We start from the raw sequence: 26,278 nt of genomic DNA, 5'->3' as shown, positions 1-26,278 counted from the left end.
GAAATATACTTACTTGTTGTGGTATGTAACAGCCGTGTAAACTTCCTGCAGAAATTCAGGCCCATTGGATCTTCCAAAGATGACCTGTTCACCAGTATAAAAAGGGCCAAATTAACGGTGATATTTGGTTAAGTCAAATCAACGATCATCAGCCCAGTAGGAGGTTCTGGTCTCACAGAGCTGCATTTTGTAAATTAAGAGTGCTGAGTTCTACAAGTGGCCCAACTGATGCAGAAGAACTGGTTATGAAGGGTAAACTGAGACCCCAGTGGCTACATCAGTGACCAAGGGCCATAGGCTTGTGAGACTAGAAAACCAGTGCTCTCTCCATCTGCCTCTTCACCTAGAGGTCTATACTACAGGGCAACGTTACAGAGTTTTGCCCTCCGTGAGAGATCCCTGGTCGAGGCTCTTTTCCCAGGCTCTTTTGCCTGGTCACTTGGGTCATCAGGACCATCACTGGCCACACGTTTATGGTATTTAGAAAAAGACACCTCTTTGGGCCTGGGTCAGCCCTAAAGGCACATGACTTCACAAGTGGACTCACCTTTGGGTAAATAAAAAAAGAGCCCTTCCTACTAGATGCACTAATGCCCATGCCAGGTCCCAGGGCTTGGTGAGTGGTGAACAGGCTGGAGTTTGGCCCCCACTCATCCCTGGCTGGGTACCTTGGCTACCACCAGGATCTGCACAGCTGTACCTGGCAGCCCTGATGGATTTGCCAGGGGCGAGAGTGGGGAGAACCAGGGGAGTCTTCCTCTAGGACTTCTTTCCCACAACCATTGCAAAAGGATACCTTGCATTGGGAAGGTAGGTGGGACATTAAAAAGATGTTTTTTTAAAAAAAGTGGATATTTGAAGAATGGAAGCACTGGAAAAATGTGACTTCAGTAGAAAGGTATATTATCTGAATTCTACAGCTTAAATAAAATAGTAATAGCCAACCACCATCTCGTTTGTTGGCAGATGGTTAAAAATATACAAGTTCTGGCATTTTGGGTTCCTTAGGGAACACTGCATTATGTATTTATTATTTGATTTACATTTTACCTCAGGATGAAGATCCACTCCTAGAAGGTGTTGAGATGGTGTATGTTTATTATTACTAGGCAGTACTTTCTATTATATTTATCTCTAGTTGTGGACTGGGGCTTAGGTAGATGTGTACCGCAGTGCACATCTGGAAGTACGGCAAGCATGGCTGACACCTTGGGCCTGTCTTTCTACTTCTTATGCTGTTAGGGTGGCATGGAAAGAATTCATGATATTTTTCAGTCTTCTAAAATGATCTGCATTTCTAAATTTCACAGCTCACTGTGGGATAAGTTGGGAAAGAGACTTTTGATTTAGGCTGACCCTGCTTCCCCATCAGTATCCTGGGAGCAATACTGGACCAGCCACAAAGGCCCCTGCACATGATCAGTGGTACTGGCCTGAATCAACACACACTCTATGCTGATCAGCCCTTGATTTTGTCTGTGTGAACCAGCAAGGGAAGTTCAGCCCACCCTGGTTCGAGGCAAATGTTTATTTCCCTCATTACCGGCATAGCATTGCTGACATCCTCTCCACACATAAACTGGATCTTGATTGTGATGTTCCGGGCAGATGCTAGTTTGTTAGCAAAGTTCAGCCTCTGTGGGTAGACATAGAGAAGGTTTCTGGAAAACAAAAGATGAGGAACCAATCAGTAAGGTCTAGAGTTTCTTTTAACCAAGTTCTTCAGGGAATGCTAAAGCCTGCACTCATGAGATGATTGTTCTGAAGGAGTTTTTGCTTTCAGAAGTGAATTACTTTTGGAGAGTGAGTTACTGTTGATTCTTCCTCTTCAGCTGCAGTGATCTGATAATAACCAACATTGTTCTCTGTTTTGCTACACAGACAGAGGTGCCTGCTGCAGCTGAGAAAGTCTTGGAATGTCTTGGAATGTGCAAATCTGCCTAGAGGTAATTATATGTCTGATACAAAGTTAAGAAGGCAAAACGTTCAGTTCATTTTAAACAAAACTCATGGCCATAGACAATGGCCTAATTTCAGTTCTCCTCTTTCTCCTTTCTAATGTTATGTAGTAGTTCAATTTTTTTTTTTTTAATCTTAGTTTGGCCACTCTGCGCGGCATGCAGGATCTTAGTTCCCCGACCAGGGATCGAACCTGCGCCCCCTGCAGTGGGAGAGCAGAGTCTTAGCCAGTGGACCACCAGGGAAGTCCCAGTAGTTTCCATTTTTTATTGGTATGACTTTCTGTATTGGTTTAACTTTCTTTTTTTGGCTGCCTTGGGTCATAGTTGTGGCACGTGGGATCTTCGTTGAGGCCTGCGGGATCTTTTGTTGTGACGTGCCAGCTCTTCGTTGCAGCGCACGGGCTTCTCTCTAGTTGTGGCGTGCGGATTTTCTCTCTCTAGTTGAGGCACACGGGCTCAGTAGTTGTGTCGCACGGGCTGTGTCCCACGTCATGTGGGATCTTAGTTCCCCGACCAGGGATCGAACCTGCGTCCCCTGCATTGGAAGGCGGATTCTTTACCACTGGACCACCAGGGAAGTCCCTAAATTTCTTTACTTACATAAGATGACAGTTCAAACTTCCAAGCCCAATTAGCTATGTAACATAATACAAAACTATGAATAATATATCCATCCATTCAAAAACTATAGGACAAGTACCAGGCTGACTATAATTTTGTATATTTTTTCTTTCTGTTTGCAATATTACTACTATAATCCACTAAAAGGTAAGCTCCATGAAGGCAGGGATTTTTATCTGATGTTTTTGATTCACTGATGTATCTTCAGCAGCTAGAACAGTGCCTGGGACATAGCAGGTGCTAAAAAAAATACTTGTTGAATAAAAGAATGAATGTATATACTTTCAATCATATTCCTGACTTAAAGAAACAATAGTGATACTAATATTTATAAGGTACTTATCCTAAGTTGGGCAATGTTTCAAATACTTTGTATTTATTAGTTTGTTTAATTCTCATAATTATTCTATAGGTAGATAGTATTTTGATGGCATCATCCCCACATCACAAATGAGGGAAAAAATGACATACAGTTAGTGAATGGCAATCAAGAATTAAAGTCAGGCACTCTGGTTCCAGAGCCATGCTCTTAACCTTATCTAAGCTATATCCCCTCAGATAAGACTGACATTAAATAAAAGAATAAGAATGGCCTTTTCAGACTATGTTATTCATGACATGTCTCAGAGGCAAGCTTGCCTTAATTCTCTGGATCTTATTAGCAGTTGAGTGTCAACAGTACACCAAAGGCTGACTCAACTGTGTCATGTTCTCTGGGAAAATGTCTTGTCTTCCTCACCCTTGGTCCACTGTTCTAACTCCTAGGTAACACATTCTCCCCAAATGGACACATTCTTGCCCCAAAGGCTTCAAGATGACAAAACAGCCTTTGTGTGAACTAGACACCAGGAGAGCAGTGACCAAGAAGGAGGGCCAGGTGACCAGATTTTCCCTCTGTGAATATAGGCTCTCATAATACTTTACAAGGGTTTGCATATTAACTGATACCAGGGTTTCAGCTTCAGCACTACTGACATTTTGGACTGGACAATTCTTTGTTGAGGGGCTGTCCTGTGCATTGTAGGATGTTCAGCAGCATCCCTGGCCTCTACCCACTAGATGTTAGTAGTATCTCCCCTCTACTCAGTTGTGACAACTAAAAATGCCTCCAGATATTGCCAGATGTCCCCAGGTGGGGCAAAGTCACCCCCATCTGAGAACCACTGAGCTATACATGTGAATTTTGCATTATGGATCTATACAACTATACCTGGCAAATTTCCTATCTTTAATAGATGTAGTCAGTGCCACCTACTGGGTTCATACTCACATGTAAGGTTTGTTCCATTGGAAAAGGGTAAAGTCAATACTCAAGTACAAGGTAGGAGAAGAAAAATTTTAAAGTCTGATTTATGAAGTCTGGGGTAGTCAGGAACTGAAAAACCAAAAGGGAAAGACCAGGCTGACTAACTCTAACCTCTGCATCGTCATAACCAGAATGATCCTCCATCCTGTGTGTGTGCATTGTATGTATGTGCGTGCGTGTACGCAAATGGTCTTTCTGGACCAGTATTTGCATAAATCCATGAATCTACCCCATGGATCTTCCTTGCTACAACAATATCAAGAGTGACAACACTAATTACCACAACCCTGGACAAGTCCCAACGAATAGGCCTAGTGGACCTGCATCTGATGGTCATGCAGATGAGAAACTGAGACCCTGAGAGCTGAAGTAACAGTTCACTCCGTGAATTAGCCACCAGTTGGGCACAGCGTCCAGTTCAGTGCTGTTCTGACTCTACAACATGGATGTCTCAGTGCCGCTTTCCAAATCTTTCTCTGTCACACTGAGGGACCCCAACCTCAATGCAGGCAGATAGAGTTGAACCTCAGATGCTGTCAGGAGAGGCCATGGATGTAGTAACAATGGCAGAAGGCAGTTCATGGTTGGGATGCGGGGATCTGTGTGGGGTATACTCCCCTCTCTGCATGAGAGAGGCTGCATGCAGAGAGGGGAGTATAATGGCTGCATGATCTTCCATATTATGAGGGTGCCATTAATGTACACAGTCTCCAAAAATAAGCACTAAGATTTTTTCCTTTTTTGTCAGTTACGAAGCCGGGATGAACACTTTCTCTATCTTGCCCCTCTGCAATGCAGTATACTTCTGGAAGAATCCCTTTTAGTTCTATATAGTTCAGTTTCTTCATCTTTGAGTTAATTGAAAAGACACCAATCAACCTTTCTTTATGCTGTGCTTGAAGAAATAACGAGCAAGAGTTTGTAAAAATGCTTTGAAGTAGCTAGATGAAAGGGTCTGTGTACATCACAATGGTAGTAGCCCTGCCAGAATGGATAAGCAAGTCAGCTGTCATCACACTCCTCTCCTACATCCCAACACAGGGGCACCACCTACCTATCCCACACATCCCCCAACACCGGTCAGCAATTTTGCACACGGCTTCCAAAGGGTTTGCTGACCCCTTATATTCAAACATCATCACCACGGGCATACAGTGTTCTGCCCGTACTGAATGCACTTTCCACAGAGTACAGAGCAGGAAGGAAACATCAAGAGAATTTAGTCCAACATCCCTTTTTGCAGGCCACAAGCCGACTCCCAGAGACATTAAATGACTTTGCTTAAGAATTTTTTTAAGAAGATGCATTTCCCAAGGATCATCATAGTTCTTACTGGCAAGAATGCCAAGTGATATGTTTTGTTAAATCTGTATGATTTTTAAGAAATGAATATAAGAAAATAATAGTGTTTTCTCTTGGAAGGGAAGATCTACCGGCAGGGTCAGTGATACACAGAGCCTCAACCAGATAAGAGTAATGATCAACAAACTGATAAACAGCCTCATACGTTTTATATATGGTAAATTAAGTGTCATATTAGCTAGAGAAAAATCCTAAGAATTATATTATCTAATGATTTTTGAGAAGCTCACCCGTAACTGAAACAGGAATCCTTTGTTAAAGCAAAGTTATTTTGAAAGTTTCTCCAGTGTAAGTGGAGGTCCAGTGTAAGTGCAGATCATTTAGTATAATCTCATCTTTCCCCAAATACAGGCAAAAATGCTTCTCTTCAGTCGTATGCATCACAACATAGAACAGGACATTTGGTATTCATCAACAATTTTCTTTCCAAAGCCACTTCAGATGGCTTCTCTTGATTATAAACTATTTTAGAAATTTTAAATTCTTTCCACTGACTCAGCAACAACCCCTCAACTTATTTTCAAACTGCTGGGATTGAGCAGCTCCAGGAAGTTAGAGGTTAACTTGTAGAATTTGGTCATTATTAGATCCAATTGTTGACCAAGCTCTCTCCGCTCTTTACTGTTTTGGGACTATCCTCTACTTCTTTTGCTGCAAACAGGTTAACTCAAGGGACCTTGAAATCTTTCAAAGCCGCAATGCCAAAAACATCAGCTTGGCTTCTCCTCAGTTTACACTATTCTTTATCCAGTGCAAGGAAACAAAGAGAAAAGCTGCCCTACAAAACAGAAAGACAACCTACGGAATGGAAGAAAATCTTTGCAGACAATACAACTGATAAGGGAATTATCTCCAAAATATACAAACAGCTCATACAACTCAACATCACAAAAAACAAACAACCCAATCAAAAAATGGGCAGAAGATCTAAATAGACACTTCTCCAAAGAAGACATACAGATGGCCAACAGGCCTATGAAAAGATGCTCCAAGTCGCTAATCATTAGGGAAATGCAAATCAAAACTACAATGAGGTATCACCTCACCCCGGTCAGAATGGTCATCATCAAAAATTTACAAATAACAAATGCTGGAAGGGGTGTGGAGAAAAAGGAACCCTCCTATACTGTTAGTAGGAATGTAAATTGGTACAGCCACTGTAGAGAACACCATGGAAGTTCTTTAAAAATCTAAAAAGGGAGCTATCATATGATCCTGCAATCCCACTCCTGGGCAAGTATCTGGAGAAAACCATAATTCAAAAAGATAAATGCACCCCAATGTTCAATGCAGCACTACTTACAATAGCCAAGACATGGAAGCAACCTAAATGTCCATCGACAGATGAATGGATAAAAATGTGGGGTATATATATTATATACATATATATGTATGTATGGACTGGAATACTACTCAGCCATAAAAAAAGAATGAAATAATGCCATTTGAAGCAACATGGATGGACCTAGACATTATCATACTAAGTGAAGTAAGCTAGACAAAGATAAATATCATGATACCGCTTATATGTGCAATCTAAAAAAAAAAAAAAGATACAAATGAACTTATTTCCAAAACAGAAAGAGACTCACAGACCTAGAAAACAAACTTATGGTTACTAAAGAGGAAAGGGGGATTGGGGGGAGGGATAAATTAGGAGGTTGGGATTAACATATACACACTACTATATATATAATATATATTATATATAATATATATTATGTATATATACATTTCAGATTATCTTCCCTTATAGGTATATATATTATATATATAATATATATACATATATATGTGTAGGTATAACTGAATTGTTGTACACCTGAAACTAACACGATATTGTGAATCAACTATACTTCAATTTAAAAGAAGTGTTGAGTATACACATTAATAAAAACATTGCTGACCAAAAAAAAAAAAAAAGCTGCCCTGTCATAGGTTCAGTGTTCTCCCCCAGAGGCTTCTCCAGCTCGGAGTGGAGCTCAAGGAGCAAGTAAGCTAGAGCAAAAAGCATCCTGGCCACCTGATTAAACAACTGTATGCTCTGAACACCTCTTTAGCTGAGCTTCTAACACAACTCAGCCAGCAGGAGAGGATGAAAGGAGGCCTTGAGAGGAGAGCTGAGCAGCCCCAGCCCGACAAGAGGACAGACGGCCTCCACTGGCTGGTTGCAGGGATGAAGCCCAGGGAGAAATTCAACGAGAAGCTGAAATCGCTAGAGCAGAAGCTGCGGGAAGCTGTGTTATTCAAGGCAGGTGGGCTCTCTTTGACTAGGGTGATGGGTGCCATCATGGTGAGTAGATCGTTATTGATAATTTGAGTTAACCATGATTTTAACAGATTGGAAAATAAGCCACAAGGGTAAGATGCGTCAAGTTGGGCTTATTTCTCCTGTGCAAAAGCCTGGTTAAAAAGAGTAGTGGTACAGATTAATCCTTTGGGATGCAAATACTTACGTATCTTCTGTAGCTGATAATGCCAACCTAAACCATGTTTTGAATAAAAACATATTTGTGTCACTCACTACCACACCTGCCAAGGAGTACATAGAGAACCACTCAGTCACGCCATAGAGCCAGAAGCCTAGCCTTCTATACTCTGAGAATATTACAGGGCCTTGGAAATCCCAAAGAGAGCCAAAGGATTAACTGTAGCTGTTCAGGTCAGACAATCCTTGGTGCTACTTATGTATCTCTTTGAAAGTGAGACCGAAGTGAGTTAAATGGCTTATACTCACTGCATAATGTGGAGTGAAAATTTAGAATATAAAACATTCTGTAGGAAAGGGCTGTAAATATTCAGAAGCTGAATATGCATAAAGGATAAGGGCTAAAAGATGATCTGGGGAAATGAAAAAGGTAATGTGATTTTGAGAGGAATTGGTGTCAATTTTGGTTTTCTTTCTGTTATTTCACTATAGAACCTGTAACAAAGTAATAATATCAAATACATGTTTTTTAAAAAGAAAAAAAGAATTGCAGGTTTTGTGGCCTGGGTTATCTTCACTGTCTTTTGAGTATCAGTAATGCCTGTAACCTAAGCTTCTTTTATACCAGGGGAGATGGGCTTGTATGGAGACCTATGATTAGTGACCCTCGCCAGGTAAGATATTGGGTGAGAATGTCCTTTAAAAAACTGCAAAATGTTCTACAAATAGAAGGTGGACAAGTCCATTTCCTCACCTGTAATAGAAAGGTTGGAGTTAAGTCTCAAATGCAATGATACTCCAAAAGTGCTTAGTAAACTGCAAAATATGACACAAATGAAGATTCTCTTCCTATCAAAATTGTAAAACAGCTGAGTGGACTTTATAATGCAACTTTAAACACTGCAGGACTGTGAGATCTTAAAACATTTTACTTAAAGAATGGATCAATTTCTCTGGGTTTCTCTCTCCATCTTTCAATTTATCTATGTCTCTCGTATATCTCTTGGTGGCGCGCTCTCTCTCCCTCTCTCTCTCTCTCTCTCTCTCTCTCTCCCTCTCTCTCACCCACCCCCTGTCTTTAATCCGTGTGTGTGTGTGTCTCTGCCTCTCTTTCAGTGTCCCTCAGTTTCTTTCTTTCTGTCTTTCTGATACAGCCTCTACCATCTTTTTCTCTCTCCCATGGCCTCTCAGAAAGGCAAAATGCTCTTTTTGCGGGGCCACTCCTTCAGTTTCATCTAGTCACTGAAATCCATTTCCTTACAAGTTCACAAGCGTTTGATGATTTCCCACCCTGAGCCGGGCCTGGGTTACAGGCAGGGCTGTTTCTTTCTCTCAGGATGACAGGCACAGAGCCCAAGATCTATGAACGTCTCAGGATTCCAAAAAAAAAAAACGCCTGAGACCTTCAAAAATGATTAGCTCCAAAATATGAAAAGTAAAACCTCAAAATCAAAATTAATGAATTTTAAATTAAATGCTTATCAAATGCGACATTTGGTCAATTAGTCAACAGTCACTCTATTGAGTTTAATCTACAGGTGAAAAAATTTCCCCCCTACTTTGCAGATTGCTATAAAAGTATACATAGGGTATATGTAATTAATAAGGAAGTGGGTGCATCTTAATATGTTTTCGTTAACATGTGGTCTGGTACTTTGGGTTTAGGGAGGTTTTAAAAGGAACTTGGCTATTGAAATGGGAGAGGGGAAGAATAAAATACCAGAGAAATTGGTTTTTCTGTTTTATTAGTTTTCTTATAGCTAGAGACGCAAATGTTGGTTTAATAGCAGGCCACTAGCAATAGGCACTGGATTGAAGTAGATGGGGTAGTAAATTAGTACCCACCTCTCCTGATACAACACTATTGAAACAGCTTTCTATATAAAAAGCTCTCCAGGTTTCTAAACAAACACTCTCAACCTAACTATTCTGGGAATTTCAAAGTAATTTCTTTTTCTTTCCTTGTGTTTTAAAACCTTCCCTCTCCAGTCTTTTTTACAAAGACAGAGCCAAAGAACTGATGAACTCTTTGCTGAAGCAGAAATGTAGCAAAACCAATTGTAAGAACGGGATGCTCTCATTCAAAAACTACAGGAAAAGGTTGGTGGCTCTTACTTCCTTTTAGCAACAGACTTCGATGTGAGCAGAATGAAATTCAAATAACAGTAATATCTTATAGTTATCTGATGTCTTTTACTCAAGCATTCCAAAGAAAATTGCAAATCTAGAGATACCATTTTGAGGTACCTTTGCAAGGTAAGAAGCTGAGGAGGTGGTTTTATTTTTCAGTCACATTTCACTGCCAGGAAAATTTATTTTAAATGTAATAGTTAAAGTAGCTAATAATATTTATTTTTTAGCATGTGCAGGCACCATTCTAATAACAGCTAATAGTACCAATGACAGGTACTACTATTTAGCCTCATTAGGCAGATGATAAAACTGAGGCACAGAGAGGTTGCAAAACTTGCACAAGGTAACACAGCTGGCAAATGGCACAGGGCAATTCAAATGCGGGTGCCCTGAAACTCATACTAGACCCACTGCCCATAACCTTTGCTGCTTCTAAGAACAGTAAACAGTTTCTTTGGTCAACAATCAGACTCACCAGAACTTTATCATGATGTGGTCTTTTATGAAATTGTTCAAGGGCTAAAGGATATTTCGCCAAGCAAACTATAAGAGTTTTTTTTTTTTTTTAAGTTTAAAATAACAAAGTTTAAAAAGTTTAAAATAACTGAGAAGATGAGAGTGAGTACTGTCCCTCAGTGTTAGAAGTTTTGGTGTTTTAAGTACATCAAGTGCAAATGAAGTTAGAAATCTCAGAGTTTAATATTTGGTATATTCTGGAAATAGGAAACCTGCAAGCCTAAAGTGGCTATATATTTTAAGTGGGATCATGCTTCGTAAATGCTTCTGGATGAGCTGACTTTGCTGCTCAAAGGGCATCCAGGGAGGAACAGCATCAGCATCACCTGGGAGCCAGTTAGGATGCGTCGCAGACCTGCTGATTCAGAGCGTGCGTTCTAACAATAAACCATAATTCAGAAAGAGTCATGTACCACAATGTTCATTGCAGCTCTATTTACAATAGCCAGGACATGGAAGCAACCGAAGTGTCCATCATCGGATGAATGGATAAAGAAGATGTGGCACATATATACAATGGAATATTACTCAGCCATAAAAAGGAACGAAATTGAGTTATTTGTAGTGAGGTGGGTGGAGTCAGAGTCTGTCATACAGAGTGAAGTAAGTCAGAAAGAGAAAAACAAATACAGTATGCTAATGCATATATATGGAATCTAAGGGAAAAAAAAAAGTCATGAAGAACCTAGTGGCAAGACGGGAATAAAGACACAGACCTACTAGAGAATAAACTTGAGGATATGGGGAGGGGGAAGGGTAAGCTGTGACAAAGTGAGAGAGTGGCATGGATATATATACACTACCAAACGTAAAATAGATAGCTACTGGGAAGCAACCGCATAGCACATGGAGATCAGCTCTGTGCTTTGTGACCACCTAGAGGGGTGGGATAGGGAGGGTGGGAGGGAGACGCAAGAGGGAGAGGATATGGGGATATATGTATATGTATAGCTGATTCACTTTGTTATAAAGCAGAAACTAGTCCACCACTGTAAAGCAATTATACTCCAATAAAGATGTTAAAAAAATAAAACTGAGGAAGCTAATTGAAAAAAGAAAAACAAAAACAAAAACAAAAAACAATACCCCACGTGATTCAAATGCACATTCCAGTTTGACAAGCACTGATCCAAGGGAACTGGTCTGTTTTTTAATTTGACAGATGTATGAATCCTGTAGTTCAGGGGGTTTTTTGTTTTGTTTTGTTTTTGTTTTTTGTTTTTGGCTGCTAGGAAGCTCAAAGTCAAATTTGCAGCTGACTTTTTATGAAAGTGTAGAGGACCTTAACCTTACCCAGATTTATACCGATTTCCTTCTCCTTATTTTCCTTTCACCCAGAAATTTTATTCCTTGTTATACAATCTCCATAAGCTGCCTCACATACTTCTTTTTAGAATGGGAATGTTTATAAATAAATGCATAAAAATAAAATATTTGCTACCTCCTGTCTTGTCATTCCATGGTCTCATGCCATTATTTGTGTTTATTCCTATTTCTAACACTTTAGGTTAGATCAAATCACAAACTCACAAAGGAATCAGTGAAAAACGGAAATGGGAAGAAAACCCCTAACGTGTAGGGTGAAGAGAACGTTCCATCTTCAGAACTCAGAGCAAGAAAAACGGAATGTGAGACTTGTTCTAGGACACCAGTCAGAATCCACACAAGGCTGCCTGCCCTGCGAAGTGGCACAAGAATGGAAGGAGGCACCAGGGATGCTGTCATAAGCAGCAGCTTGCCCCTTAGTAACCTCTGTGCTCTGTGGGCTAGGCTGCAATGTTTTGTGTAAATGCTGGTACTGTATCCTGAACATTGTGGACCTCTACCCTCTGCCCCCACAAAAAGCAAATACGGTTAAGAAGCGAGAGACAAAATGTTACCCTATTGTTTAGAAACACTACAATGACCCAATATGCTCTCTCCATAGTCTTGTTATGTTAAAATAATGCACTCAAAAACAGAAATCAAATGAGAGAGAGAAAAACCAAAAAAACAACACCAAACTCTAATACTTGTTATTACACCATTTTCAAGACTTTTGCAGGGAAAATGGTCTATGCTTTCTCAACTGATGAACTACAATTTGAACATCAAATATGGTGTCTTTACATAGGTATTTTAAGTACTAAGAATCTGTCTTCGAACATGAACTAACTAAATGCTCACAGCTCCTATATTTGCAGAGTACCTTTTCTGTTACATCAATCCCTATCCCTTCTTTTTATGAGATAGATAAGAAGTTCCACTTAAGTGAGAGCTTGAAAAGCCAGCATTCCTATGAAATAAAGCAGGACCTCAAGCTGGGGCAAAGAAAATGTTACCTTTTAGAAACAAGTGAAAGCACCCTAGCTCTCCTTAAAACCCACTTACTTGTTTAGGAAAAGTCCAGCTAAGTTTTCAATAGCAAGAGACCCAAAGGGAAAGTTGGGATGTTTATGATCCTAGGCTTTATCTAGATCAGATTCCCATGGAAAAGAATCACAAATACATACGCATTTGAAACATGCTGGGGAAAACTGACTGCTTCAAGAAAAAAATAAATCTCTAACCTTGCTTGAAACGTTTTTTTAAAGATACTTTGTTGAACTGGCTGAAATTTTACCAGTTAAGATATTCATGTTACCATATATTCTTTTGAAACTCTGCTTAGCAGATTGAACATATTAAGTGGTTTATATATCATTCACTCCCACCTTAGTATGAATTAGTTTACCCAGTTTTTTCCTTCTTACAAAGAGGTTAGATTTAGGGGCTGTAGGTGTGAGTGGTGAAAGGAAATAAAAAGGATGACCTGGTAATTGTTAACCATGAGGCGCTGCTTTGAGGAAGATTCCCCAGTTGCCTAGGGTGTCAGGGAGAGTGACAAAATAAGTGGAAGTTGGAAAAGTACTCAAATCCAGATTTTTTTATTCCACAATTTTTTTTCTATAACTTTCTTAAACTTGACACTGACTACACAGTCAAAATATTCACTGGATAACTGCAGCTCTTTCAACTCCCACCTACCACCATGGAACCCATGATGTGGTTTTAAGGTCTAAGTTATTTGGATATTCTTTGTGATTCTCACTTAGGGAGGGCTCAGATATTTGTTAAATAGGTCAAGCTCTCGGTTTATTAGCCTATTTTCAGTGGGTTTTTATGGATGACTAGAAAATATTTAATAAGAATGTATTTTATTTTACATGAACAGAGATTGGAACTACTTTAGCAATATACATTTCAGACATCCTATAAAACTCACCCTTCCACAGCTACATTTTGCATTTCACTCAGAGGATTTATATAGGTTTTATATATGTATATAGATTAACAGATGCTTGGGAGGTGAGTCTATGGTAGGGTGTAAGGGGGGAGTGGGGTGGGTAAGGTGCTACATGCTGGGCAATGGGATAAAAGACCCCATTCCTTAATATGTACAGCTTAGGGTTTTTTCCTACTACTATGAATCTAAGAAAACTTGGGAAATCTCCTTTAACCTAGGTGAAAAAAATGTTCCCCCACATGGTAGGCTTGTTTCTTTGGAGTGTGGGTTAGTGAGGGCTGGGCTGGGGGCGGGGGCAGGGGCGGACTCTTCTCACCTTAGAGGATCTGTCAAGAAGCTGTTAATTTTCTATTAGGGAGAGGTATATTGTCCTAAAAACATACCAGGCTGATGAGAACACTCTCCACAAGGAGCCTGGTCCTCTGCATCAGCAGAAGTAATCCACCCTCCCTCACTCACCTTCCCACCTCCCCACACTCCTTCAAATTCACACAGCTGGAGTGCCCCAACTTTTGGTAGCTTGGATAAGAACTATGGTAGCAGCTTCTAAGGCTCCCAATGATGCCTGCCTCCTGGTGTTCTCACCCTCTGTAATTCCCTCCCCTCAAGTGTGGGCTGGACCTAGTGACTCATTTCTACCCAATAGGATACAGCAAGATTAGGTTACAAAAAGACCCTGGAAGCTATCTTGCTTTCTCTCTCTCTCGCTCTTTCTCGCTTATTCTGAAGACCCCAGTTGCCATGCTGTGAGCTGCCCTACAGAGAAACCAATATAGCAAGGAATTCGAGGGGATCTCTTGCCAACAGCTAGAGAGGACCTAAGGCCCTTAGTTTAACAACCAAAGAGGAACTGAACACTGTCAACAACTTCAGGAGTGAGCTTGGAAGTGAATTCTCCCCTCGTTGACCCTTGGGGTGATCCCAGCCTTGGCTGACATCTTGACTGTGGCCTCTGGAGAGGCCTGAGTCAGAGGCACTCAGCTAAGCCACACCTGGATAACCCACATAATCTGTGAGATAACAACTGTTGTTTCATGCTGCAAAGTTTTGGTTATGCAGCAATAGGTAACTGATACGAGTATATACATTTTAAAAAAGTATATGTTAGGTATTCGCTGATATTTAAACATGTGATTCCTTTAAAAATGCTTTACCTTGTAACATTTCTGCCTCTTAACTGTATCTCAGGGTTATTATTCCTGCTCTAAGGAATATAATATCATGACTACCTAGAGGAAAACACTCAACATCAAAATAGCCTCTATGGAGTCCATCCAATCACCAACTAAGTATAAAAACTTGAGAATTTAAAAATATATGAATAACTAAATTTTCTTTGGTTCTAGTTTTGATTCTATTCACTGAATTAATGTTTCTTAAAGAGGCTGTGACAGGTCAGATAAAAGAGGAGAAGAATGTTAAAAAGTACCGACCACAAATACCTTCCTCCTCCCTTAAAACATCAAATTTTTAATGAAAGTTTCCCCCAAACAAAACAACAATTTCAACATGTTTGGCTTCACCAAACATATGTTTGGTAAATATTCAAACATTTCAACAATATTTGGTTTTGTGAAAGACCTAAAATTCAAGTTTAAAGACACCATTTTGATGCCAAATCTGGGCAACGTTTCTCAAAAGGTCACCAGGCAGAATTGTCACGTGGAGGACTAACACGAACCAACCTGCATGTTCTTTTGAGAGACAGAGGGAGCACATTTTTTCCAGGCTTTGCAAATAGTTTCCTAAAACAAATCTGCCAACTGACAAAAACTCATACACATACCAGAAAATTTCCAAGTTTTGCTGTTGCTGAAGCTGACTTTTTTCTTTGGGTTTGAGGCAGAACTTTTACTAGTCCCCTATCCATTAAAAAACAAAAACAAAAACAAAAAACAGCCAATGAATAAATCAATACTATTGATTAAAATGCTTGCTTTAACATTCCTGATGATTTTTATATTGGCAGATGTCTTGTTTCAGGTTGGGCAAGAAAATATTGGAATTGGAGGAAACAGCAGGCCTACTAAGAAATAAATTGTTCAGATGTCCCCAACAACTTCTAGAAGCATATGCCTGCTTTGGGTACTTGGTGAGAGAGAAGCCTTGTCTAGGTTCTGGAGGCAGGAGAACTTGCAAAGATCTCAAGTGACTGCAGGACAAAGTTGCATGCATGTCTTTCTGTAGATCAATGTGATTGTGAGGGGTTCCAGTGTCTCCAGGAGACTGGGGTTTACCTCCAAGGAGAGGCAGTCCTCCTCTTTGTCTCTCTCAGCACCAAGCATTGTGCCTGGCACACGGTCGGGGCTCAAAAATACGTTAGGTGACTGCATCAACTTTATTCATAGGGTGACAAGTATTGCTCAGTTGGTGAGATTTTCAAAGGACAGGTATCCTGCTCTACGACAGAGGGTGAGGAAGGAGGAGAGGGGAAGAGTTCTCGCTCCCCACACTCACACCAGAGTGACAAGTCCACAAGGGGCTGTGCCATCCCCAGACCATTTGCAAGGCTGAGTAACAGTCATTGTTATGGACTTTACTTCTCCCTGACCTAGAAACACAAAGAGGCAGCACTTTGTTGGCTGTTGGCTGGGATACGGATTTTGGATTTTTGTGCTAGAGTTGGTTTCATTTCAACTCAACTCTGGGAGAAGACAGAGAGCATATAAAAGAAGTGTATCCCTCTCTGGGCTCTTGTGCCCAGAGCCTGAAACTAATATAATATTGTAAATCACCTATACTTCAATAAAAAAGCATGTTCCCTTTAAATAAATTAATAAATAAAAATAAAAAATGTAACTCCAGGAAAAGATGAGAAATGGGCTTTGAGACGTTCTTATTGCTAAATATATAATTATTAGTCTAGGCATGGAACTCTCTTTAAAATCACTAAAATGAGCCATTAAATTGAGCTCCTCTACTTTTATCTTTATTAAACTGTAATATTTCTATTTCTGAACCATTGCATGGATCTCAGTTTACATTTTGAAGGTTGTCAAACAAAGAACATTAAACAAGTGAGGTGCAACAGCACAGTTTTGGAAGTTATAGTTTCAGCCAGTGGATAAATGAAATTCATTTTTTAATTATAAAAGGTACATGATATGTGACTGATAAGCCATGGCTTTTTAAAAATTACCTTCTTACACTGAGTCAAAACTCAGTCCTCCCCAACTCCTAGTTCTATTTTACTTTGTGCTGTTGGGCTAGCTTGCATTGTCCTCACCCCAAAACCCACTTTTGCCCTGGGAAGACTGACACAGCATCTAATATTTCGACCCAGGGCATTCTGACTTCAGCAGAGAGGGGCAAAGGGCAGCGTATCTGAGTCCTTAAAACGACAGGACACCCATTACTGGAGAGTTGTTAAAACACCTCTCCTTTAGAGATGGCCAAACACTTCATGGGAAGAGTGGATCTTTAAAGTATACAGTAAAGTCAGAACAAAGAATGAGAAGCTAAAAAGTAGAGAAGATTTTTTTCCCCCTAAATGGTAAAAAGAAATAAGAGGGAACAATTCCCCGAAGGATATCTCATCAGAAGACAAAGCCACTTCAAAGAACTAATTTTAAAATAACAATTTAAAAAACTAACAGAAGTAGAGAAATCAAAGAAAGGAGGCTTTTTGAATTTTAGGAAGCGCCTTCTAATCTAGGCAAACTATTCATCATCATCATCATCAAATGCAGGCCCAGATTTGCCGCATTTTCATCACCGTTTCTCTGTTGCTTCTGCCCCCACCAACCTTACATTCCCACCGCATATAAGAACAGGATGCTTCATGAACCTTTCTGCTGAAATCTACGTAAAGGATCTCTGGGGAAAAAAATGACATTCACCCCCAATACGTGGACAGAGCAAGATTTTTGGTTAGGACAGTTGTTTACAGGCAATAACACTAAAGCATGATGGACTCAAAGGGAATGCGTATAAAATACAGACTAGTGAGGGGCTGTGACTTGTACTTAATGTACACAGAACCTCCTTAACACTATTTCATTACTGCTAAACCACATTCTTTTACTTTTGTATTTGAGGCAGGATTGGTGAATGTGTAAAAATGTATAGTGAGCAATACGCCCCCAAAATGAGATTTTGCTGTCTCTCTAGACCACAGGATACATTTCTCCATCCTCCTCTCCACCACGTCTTTCAACAAAGTGACAGATTTCTAAGGTCCTGACTTAACTGATGAAAGAAGGCAGAAGCTGACAGGGTAAGAAAATCCTTTGCAAAAAGTGCCAACAGTGATCTCTTGGGACGCTGAAATACTTTCCCAGTTCTTCTTGGTCCTGCGCTTCAAGGCCAAAAACTACAATGCGTGTTTGCCTTTAATAAATCACGACTCCATCTGCTTAGAAATGGAAAGATACCTAGCTGCTTCTGAATCTAGAAAGTGAGCAAATTGTGCCCTCAAGTGGCTAAATGTTGTACTGGAAGGGGAGCTTCGCAAAACCAGCCCTTGTTGCTAAGAAATCTTAGGTAACTTGTTCCCTCCTGAGTTTTTTCATTCTTCTAAAAAGAGGAAGGACCACTGAATTTTGGAGGAAAGTGAGGATTGTGTTCCTGATTTATTATTGAGACCAACTTGCCAGAGCAGAGTCAAGTACAGGAACTTAATTATCTGGGTAATTTTGGCACCAGGAATTCACTTTGCCTGTCTCCATTACTCGGCTAATTTAAATGATTAGATTTTGCCTGGGCTGTCACTGCTATTCCTAAATAAAGTGTTTGTTTATAATAAGCTTCATGTTCCACAAACAACTGCTCACTGAGTCTAGGAAAACCAAGGACTGAGCTTCAGGGCTGTCTTATACTTACAACAGTTATTTAAACACTCCTTTAAAGGGTGAAAAGTAGGAATTTATACCATATGCTTGTACATGGGTGAAAGGTTATATAAGATTCTTCATTTTAACATCATTTGTAATGTTAAAAGATTGGCAACATCTTAGATGCTCATTAGTCTGGGGTTAAATGAATTATGATACAGCCATATAATGAGATTCAGTGCAGGTGTAAAAAAGCACGAGGCCACTCTCTGTATTCATATAGAAGTGCTCTCCATAATATAGTGTTCAATGAGAAATCAAAGTGCAGAACAGTGTGAGGATTATGCTATATTTGCACTCTGAAAGGAAAAGTGCAGGGTTGTATTGGTTTGTACAAACATAGTCTATTTCTGGAAGGATAAACAAGAAACTGATTAAAAATGGCTGTTTCGGGGGCTTCCCTGGTGGCGCAGTGGTTGAGAATCTGCCTGCTAATGCAGGGGACACGGGTTCGAGCCCTGGTCTGGGAAGATCTCACGTGCCACGGAGCAACTAGGCCCGTGAGCCACAACTACTGAGCCTGTGCGTCTGGAGCCTGTGCTCCGCAACAAGAGAGGCCATGATAGTGAGAGGCCCACGCACCGCAATGAAGAGTGGCCCCCGCTTGCCGCAACTAGAGAAAGCCCTCGCGCAGAAACGAAGACCCAACACAGCCAAAAATAAATAAATAAATAAATTAATTAATTTTAAAAAAAAAGAAAAAGCACAACCTCAAATTATTTTTTTTTTAAAAATGGCTGTTTCCAATTGTCAAAAATAGAATTGAGCTGTGAAATATACATGATTTTCATCTGTTTTGTTCACTAGTATTTCTCCAGTGTCTAGAAAAGGGCCTGGCATGTTGCAGGCGCTCAATATTTGTGGAATAAAATGAAGAAAATAAAATACGTGTGTGTGTGTGTGTGTGTGTGTGTGTGCGTGTGTAAATATATATATATTTTAAGACTGTCTCCAAGGAAGGGAATCTACAGTTGGAGGTCAGGCATGGTAGAGAGAATTTTCACTGTGCACTTACGTACTTTTAAAATATTGAAATATTAGAATAGGATACCTATTCCAAAATAAATAAAATTCAAACAACCAAAGAAACAAATAAGAATGGGGAGTTATTATTTGGAATAGTTATTTAAGTAAGGCATTGTTTTGATGGTGATTTAGACCAGGGTCAATCACATCATAAACTACTAATCATTAATTAGCAATAACCCTGGAGTACTAACAGCATTGAGGAGCATTACGCCGTAAAAAAAACATCGTCCTCACATGGAGAGGTTTTCTGGGTGTTGTAGATTCCTGATAGACAAGTATTGAACACTTGCTCTTCGCCATATCCATTTCACGTGGTATCCTGGCATACGATAGGATTGCTTTCCAGGTCAGAGGGATTAAGTTGCAAGGCTCTTTCCCCTGAGTTTCCCGTGGCTTGCGTCACTGTGGACTTTGGATGACTCCCATGAGTGGAGGAACTCATTAAGAGGGACCATGAAAGGGAGAGAGAGGCTTTGATCCTCAAAGAAGTGTGTTGTACCCTTAAGACCCTACCCCAGGCCTCCTGAATGGGAGTCTCCAGGTAGGGCTGGACACTTGCATTTTTACAAAGCTCTACAATGAACTCTGAGGCACACTACCCTTCTTCCCCTCCCCCATCCCACCCCCAACACTGAACAGATTCACTCTGGATGGAGAGACAACTGGGCTCAGATTGGACAAAAGAAAGTTCCTCTCAAGGATACCTTCCATTCTCCACGCCCTGACTCCTTCCTAAACACGTCACCCAGAATTATTTCTGGTTTATTCCTTAGAAACGCTATTCACTAAATTATAACCTCCAGACAGTCATTCAAGACCAGCTTGCACATTTATCCTATGCCGTGCTTCTTGCCCCTGTAGGATGCAAGCCTGGCAGTGTTCCTCAAAACGCCACTGTGATACGAGAGGCACCTCCCTGTTAGACCAGAATGCAGACTTCTGGTCTGAGAACATTCAGCTAAATAGGAGGCAGCCTAAAAACAGCTAATTATTCATCAAAGAAATCATGTTCTAACTGATATGCTTGTTCACGGCAAGCACAGTCGTCCACAGCGAGTCTGATAATTGGATAAAATGACCTCAGAGGCTCTTGGGGGCTGGGATGAGAGATGAAAACGCACTTTATGTGGATTTCTCTAATGTAATCACCAGTTACAGGGACGGCAAGGAGCTTAACAAGCTCATTACAACCTCAGCGCCTGTGATTTCCGAGCAAACCCCCGTAACTGCCACAGGATAAAATGCCCTTAAAGGTCTCGCTGGGCCTTGGCCCCAGGCCGCATTGTTTTCATTCTGCTCCCACCAGAAGGCAGCTGGAGTCTCCATTACCAGCTGCTGGGCCACATGGAAAATCAGCCAGGAGTTGGTTCAAACGTGTTCTTGGGCTAACAACAAGCATTTTTTAAATCTAGGCATGGAGAAAAGAATGCCATACTCAGAGTCGGATAATCTTGTTTATCAACCTAATTTTTCCAGCTGTTCTGCTCCGCTCTCGGAATGACCGTCCTTCTGCTTGTGATTTTGAAATAGCTCTTGCCTGGGTCTGCTTCGGTGTACTTGTCTGACCCCATGCCTCTCACACACAGAGGCTGCCAACAGCACTGCAGAGGCCGGAGCCCCTGGTTGGGGAGATGCTCGCCATTCCTAGAATGAGTACTTCTGGCTCTAGAAGTTCGTCTCGTCCCTCAAAGTGAGTGTTTGTCTTATGAGTGACGAACACTCTCATTGTTTCATGGGGATACTTCCTCTGCCAGGCCCAGTTCTTTTATAACCGATCTAGATTACTCCTCAAAGTGAGTTGAATTAAGGTAGAGGCATCAGGCAGCACCCACAGAGAATACAGTATGAATGGTGCCCCTGTGGGCAACACAGTGACCCCAACTGAGGGCACCTGAAGGGGCAGGGCTGTCAAAGGAGGCACCTGAAGAGATCGGAGGACGGGGAGACTGAGGGCAGGAAGGCAGCTCAGCCTATGCCAGGCCAATTTTATCTGAGGCTCCATGGCAGCTGCCCTTTAAGAGAGGTAAAGAACCTGAGTGCTATTCATATGGTATTAAACTGAAACCCCACCCATATGACAATCCTGTAAAGCATGACTCTGGCCACAACTGACACTCAAGGCCAGACAACACCTGCCATTCATCCAGGTAATAGTTCCCTCCACTCAAGGGAGCTCTGAAGCTTATGTGAAAGATACACAAATTGGAAATCTGAATCCTGGCTTTGTCACTGTAGGCATTCCTTGTTTGGCCCAATAGATATATTCTCCACAAGTTCCAGGTAGATCAATTTTTTATGTCAAGCCATATTTCAAATTTATGAGGTGAGTCTGCTATCAAACAAAGAATTATCCCTAAATTTAATCTGCTCTGTAAATCTTAATTTTCATTTATTTGATTTCCTTAAAGGCATACAGCCAGAATTAGAGACATGGAAATAGCAAGGTCAACATGAAAAGTTACCCTACATGCCAAACCCTTGGAATGATGTCCAGAATTCAACTCAGTCAAAGGAAAACTTTTCTAAAAGAAACAGAAACTGCTGTCCCTACTGAAATAATATTCTTGGGAGAGATAAGACTTTAGAGCTCACCTGTTATTGGTACCATAATGTAAAGAGGTTTAGAGACCTTTGCTTGAAAGGAGACTTTGATTTGGAGAGGAGGGGACAGAAAAGTCAAGAGGTTACAAGTTTTGACAAAAATGAGAAGATGAAAAGAAGACATATATTAAATAAAAGGGAAATACAAATCAAAAAAAAAAATGAGAAGATGAGGTCACCAAGGGTAGACTGAGTCAACTTCCCAATTTGACCTGGGGTTCGGACCTGACTTGAGTCTTCCATTTCCGTCTTGTGAAATGGGAGTGGTGGTGGAGAAAAGGGGAGAATTAGTCTAGGACTGGGTTACTATCCAGAGCAGCCTAATCAAAACCACTACAAAGCATATGAGGCCTGGAGAAGAAACACTTAAAAATTTAACAACAGCATGAGAAATTTAGACAAAATGTTCTCTCAATTCCTTGACATTTTCACATAGTAAGATTCTGAACCAAGTTCACCACAACTCTCCTCCCTTAAACAAGCTATAAAATATGGTGGCCTGGGAGCCAAGAGAAGACAGAAGACCAAAGCTGGAGGGAAGTGTTGTCTTCTATCATTCCTAAGAGAAGAGACCTGATTTTTAATGGGGGTGGCCTTGGCATTTCCACAGTGTACAGAACAGCTAAAGGATATTCACTTTGCACTTGTGGGTCTGTTTCTCATGATGCCAAGTTGGGTCCATAGTAATCCGTTCAAACTTGTCCTCCTCAGCACTCCTACATTTCTGAATCAGTAGGTGCACTAACGCATTCTGAGTCCCGCTGTGATGTAATTAAGGGATAATGTTTGCAGCAAGGAGTAGAGAGAGTTGTAAATGCCTCCCATGGGTGATTAAATGCTAGGGGAAGTTGAATAACTATAGAATTCATTTGGTGCAAGTTTATTCCAATGCCAAGAGCATTCTTTTTTCCAATTATAGGATAGGGTTTCTAAAAAGATACACAGCACCCATAAGCAAACATTTTCATGTCTTCATCTCCCTCTAGGGAATGGAGAATGGAAACTACTGCATCCTAGGAATGCTTACTGATCTAGGAGGGAGACTTGGCTGACTTTGTATTTAGGAATGAGAAGAGAAAACCAAGAACTGCTTCAGAAAGGATTAAATGGGGGAAATGCATGTGTACTTCAGTTTTGAAAGGAAGAGGTGCACTTCTAACTGTATGAATGGTTGGTTGTACTTCTCACTGCCATTTTTTAAAATTGAAGTATAGTTGATTTACAATATTGTGTTAGTTTCAGGTACACAGCAAAGTGATTTGGTTATACATATATACATGTATATATATCTATATACTTTTTTCTTTTTAAATTTTTATTGGAGTATAGTTGATTTACAATGTTGTGTTAGTTTCAGTTATACAGCAAAGTGATTAGGTTATACATATATACATGTATATATATATCTATATACTTTTTTCTTTTTAAATTTTTATTGGAGTATAGTTGATTTACAATGTTGTGTTAGTTTCAGATGTACAGCAAACTGAATCAGTTATACATACACATATATCCACTCTTTTTTTTAGGTTATTTTCCCATATAGGCCATTACAGAGTATTGACTAGAGTTCACTGTGCTATACAGTAGGCTCTTATTAGTTATCTGTTTTACATATAGTAGTGTGTATATGTCAATTCCAATCTCCAGATTTATCCCTTCCCCTGATCCTCTGGTAACCATAAGTTTGTTTTCTACATCTGTGACTCTACTTCTGTTTTGTAAATAAGTTCATTTGTACCCATTTTTTAGATTCTACATTCTTTTTCTATGATTCTTTTGCATTATAGTTTATTACAAGATATTGAATATAGTTCCCTGTGCTACACAGTAAAACCTTGTTGTTTTACTCACTGCCATTTTTGACATCGACAAACCACTCACTTATCCTGTCTGGGTCTCAATTTTATACATCTGAAAACGTGAGGGGTAGAGGTACTTAGATTAGGTGAGTTCTGAAATTCTTTGCATTTCAGTCCCACATACCCAAACATCACAATGGAAAGCATGAGTGAGGATCTGGGGGAATCAGAACTCTCTTACACTGCTGGAAGGACTGCAAACTGACACAATTTTGGAAATAAGTGGTGGTATAAATAAAACTGAAAATATATATCACTGTGACCCAATAATTTTATTTCTAGGCATATTGCTTAGGGAAACTTTTACATATGTGCACAGAGAGACAAAGACAAAAATTCTCACTGCACAGTGTTTATAAAAGCCCAATATTGAAAAAATATAAATATCTATCAATAGAAAAATAGGAAATAGATAAATAAAATATGGCCTTTTCACAGAAAGGAACGCTAAATAGCAGTTTAAAAGAATGGCAAAGCACTATATAAATCAATATTTCTAAAATACAAGGTATTAAGGAATTCCCATTGGTTACATCTGTGAAAATCTGAGTAACTAAAAAAGAATAATGACTGTTACTGAGTGTAACACACAATCAATAAAATTCATGAGTCCACAACAATACTCAAAAAAAAAGAAAAAATATCATACTCTTGAATGAAAAGTACAGTAGTACAGTATAACACATAGAGTATGAAGCCATTTATGTACATTTTAAATGAATATAAAAATAATACCATTCAGTGTTCACAGATTCATAATACATGACTCTGTGTGTGTGTGTGTGTGTGTGTGTGTAAAACCAGGGAAAATAGAAAGGACCTATGTAAGTTCATGACAATGTGATGTGAGAGGCAGGGTAGGGGTCTGTAATTGGAGACTGGGGATAAAGGAGACTTCAACTTAACCAGTATGATTGTTTGTGTGTATGTATATATATATATATATATATATATATACGTATATGTGTGTGTGTGTATATATATATATATATATATATACACACACACACACATACACACACACACACACATACACACACACACATACATAACAACAAAATGTCATTTCTAGATGCTGGAGAAAAGGTGCTTATTATAACTTTCTTCTCTGCGTTAAAAAAAATCTCAAAATAAAAAATAAAAGTATATGATCAGCAATGCTTTCGGCAGACAGATGTTGACAAGCTCCCTCTGAGCCCCCATGCAAACGGCCTCCAAGAAACTGAGGCAACCTAACCTTTTAGGCCTTTACTGTGTAGTTCCATGCTATCCAATATGGTAGCCACCAGCCACATACAGCTACTTGAATTTGAATTCAAATTAATTAAAGTTAAATAAAATGAAAATTTCAGTCCCTACACTGCACTAGCCACATTTCAAAGGCTGAAGGGCCACATGTGGCTACTGTCTATTTTATTGGGCAGCACACATATAGAACATTTCTATCATTCCTCTAAATTCTATTGGCAGAGCTGGTCTTGAGCTAAAAACCTGTCTTTTAGACAACCAGAACACTTTTAGTCATTGCTCTTTCCCTAATATGTCCTTCTGCCCATAGGAAAACCAAGGTAATGACTAGGATGATTTTTTTGTTTCTAGAAGGAATATGTCCACTATAATTCTACATTCCAGTTATGACTGAAGTAACATTTTCTTGTGAAAAAAAATGAGATAAATCATCTTTAAAAATTGATCTTAAAAAGTAATTATCTATAGTTTTGTGAACATCATATTTCATTTTCCCCAAAACTTAGGAAGTAGGAAAATAGGTCAAAGGATGATGAAAGCATTACCCAAACAAGGCTCAAATTTTTGGTTCAATAATTTTCCAAGAGCCTTTGTTTCTTACCTGTACACAGTATGAGGGACATACACTTCTCGGATTGGAAATTCCAAAATCTCTTTGTGTGGACGTCCCCGGTTTTCAGGAAAGGGTCTCACTGGCAGCATTTCAGGAGTCAGACAGCAACTGGTTGTCTCTGGAGCCAGAGAAATCTCCAGTTTGAGCAAGCCTAAAGAAAGAAAATAGGACTGTCTGAGCAAAGACGTTATATACAAGGGAGTCAAGAAAGACTGCTGTACTATATTTCTTTTATGGAATTGAGGATAAGTTGTGTGAGTATAAGCATTTTGGAATACCCACTTAATTTCCCATAGTTTGAGAAAGAGCACGTCATGACAATTTTTGAGATTTAGTTTCTAGAACTTAAAAAGCAAGAAACTGTAAAATGAGTAAGAACACAATAGAGGATCTTTAAAGTCCCTTCCAGAACTATCACATCATAAGTATATAGTTCAGTAACTTCTCTCATTACAAGCACTAAAAATTAGTGGTTTTCAAACTCGGTTCCCTGGTACCCCA

At 39.8% G+C, this 26,278-nt stretch overlaps 1 protein-coding gene across 1 annotated transcript in view; it reads right to left on the bottom strand.

Moving 5' to 3' along the window:
- Nucleotides 1-26,278, bottom strand: part of DOCK8 (dedicator of cytokinesis 8) — a 220,983-nt gene that overhangs the window by 85,573 nt on the left and 109,132 nt on the right. The window contains exons 14-16 of the mRNA XM_068551869.1: nt 25,766-25,928; nt 1,544-1,661; nt 14-84 (exon numbers count right to left, since the gene is read on the bottom strand). Of these exons, the coding sequence (XP_068407970.1) occupies nt 14-84; nt 1,544-1,661; nt 25,766-25,928 (352 nt within the window). The remainder of the gene's footprint in view (nt 1-13; nt 85-1,543; nt 1,662-25,765; nt 25,929-26,278) is intronic.

Source organism: Eschrichtius robustus, chromosome 10 (assembly GCF_028021215.1).
Source record: "Eschrichtius robustus isolate mEscRob2 chromosome 10, mEscRob2.pri, whole genome shotgun sequence".
Classification (NCBI taxonomy): Eukaryota; Metazoa; Chordata; class Mammalia; order Artiodactyla; family Eschrichtiidae; genus Eschrichtius; species Eschrichtius robustus.
The sequence above is the reverse complement of the archived record's forward strand: the minus strand, read 5'-3'. Positions and strand labels throughout refer to the sequence as shown.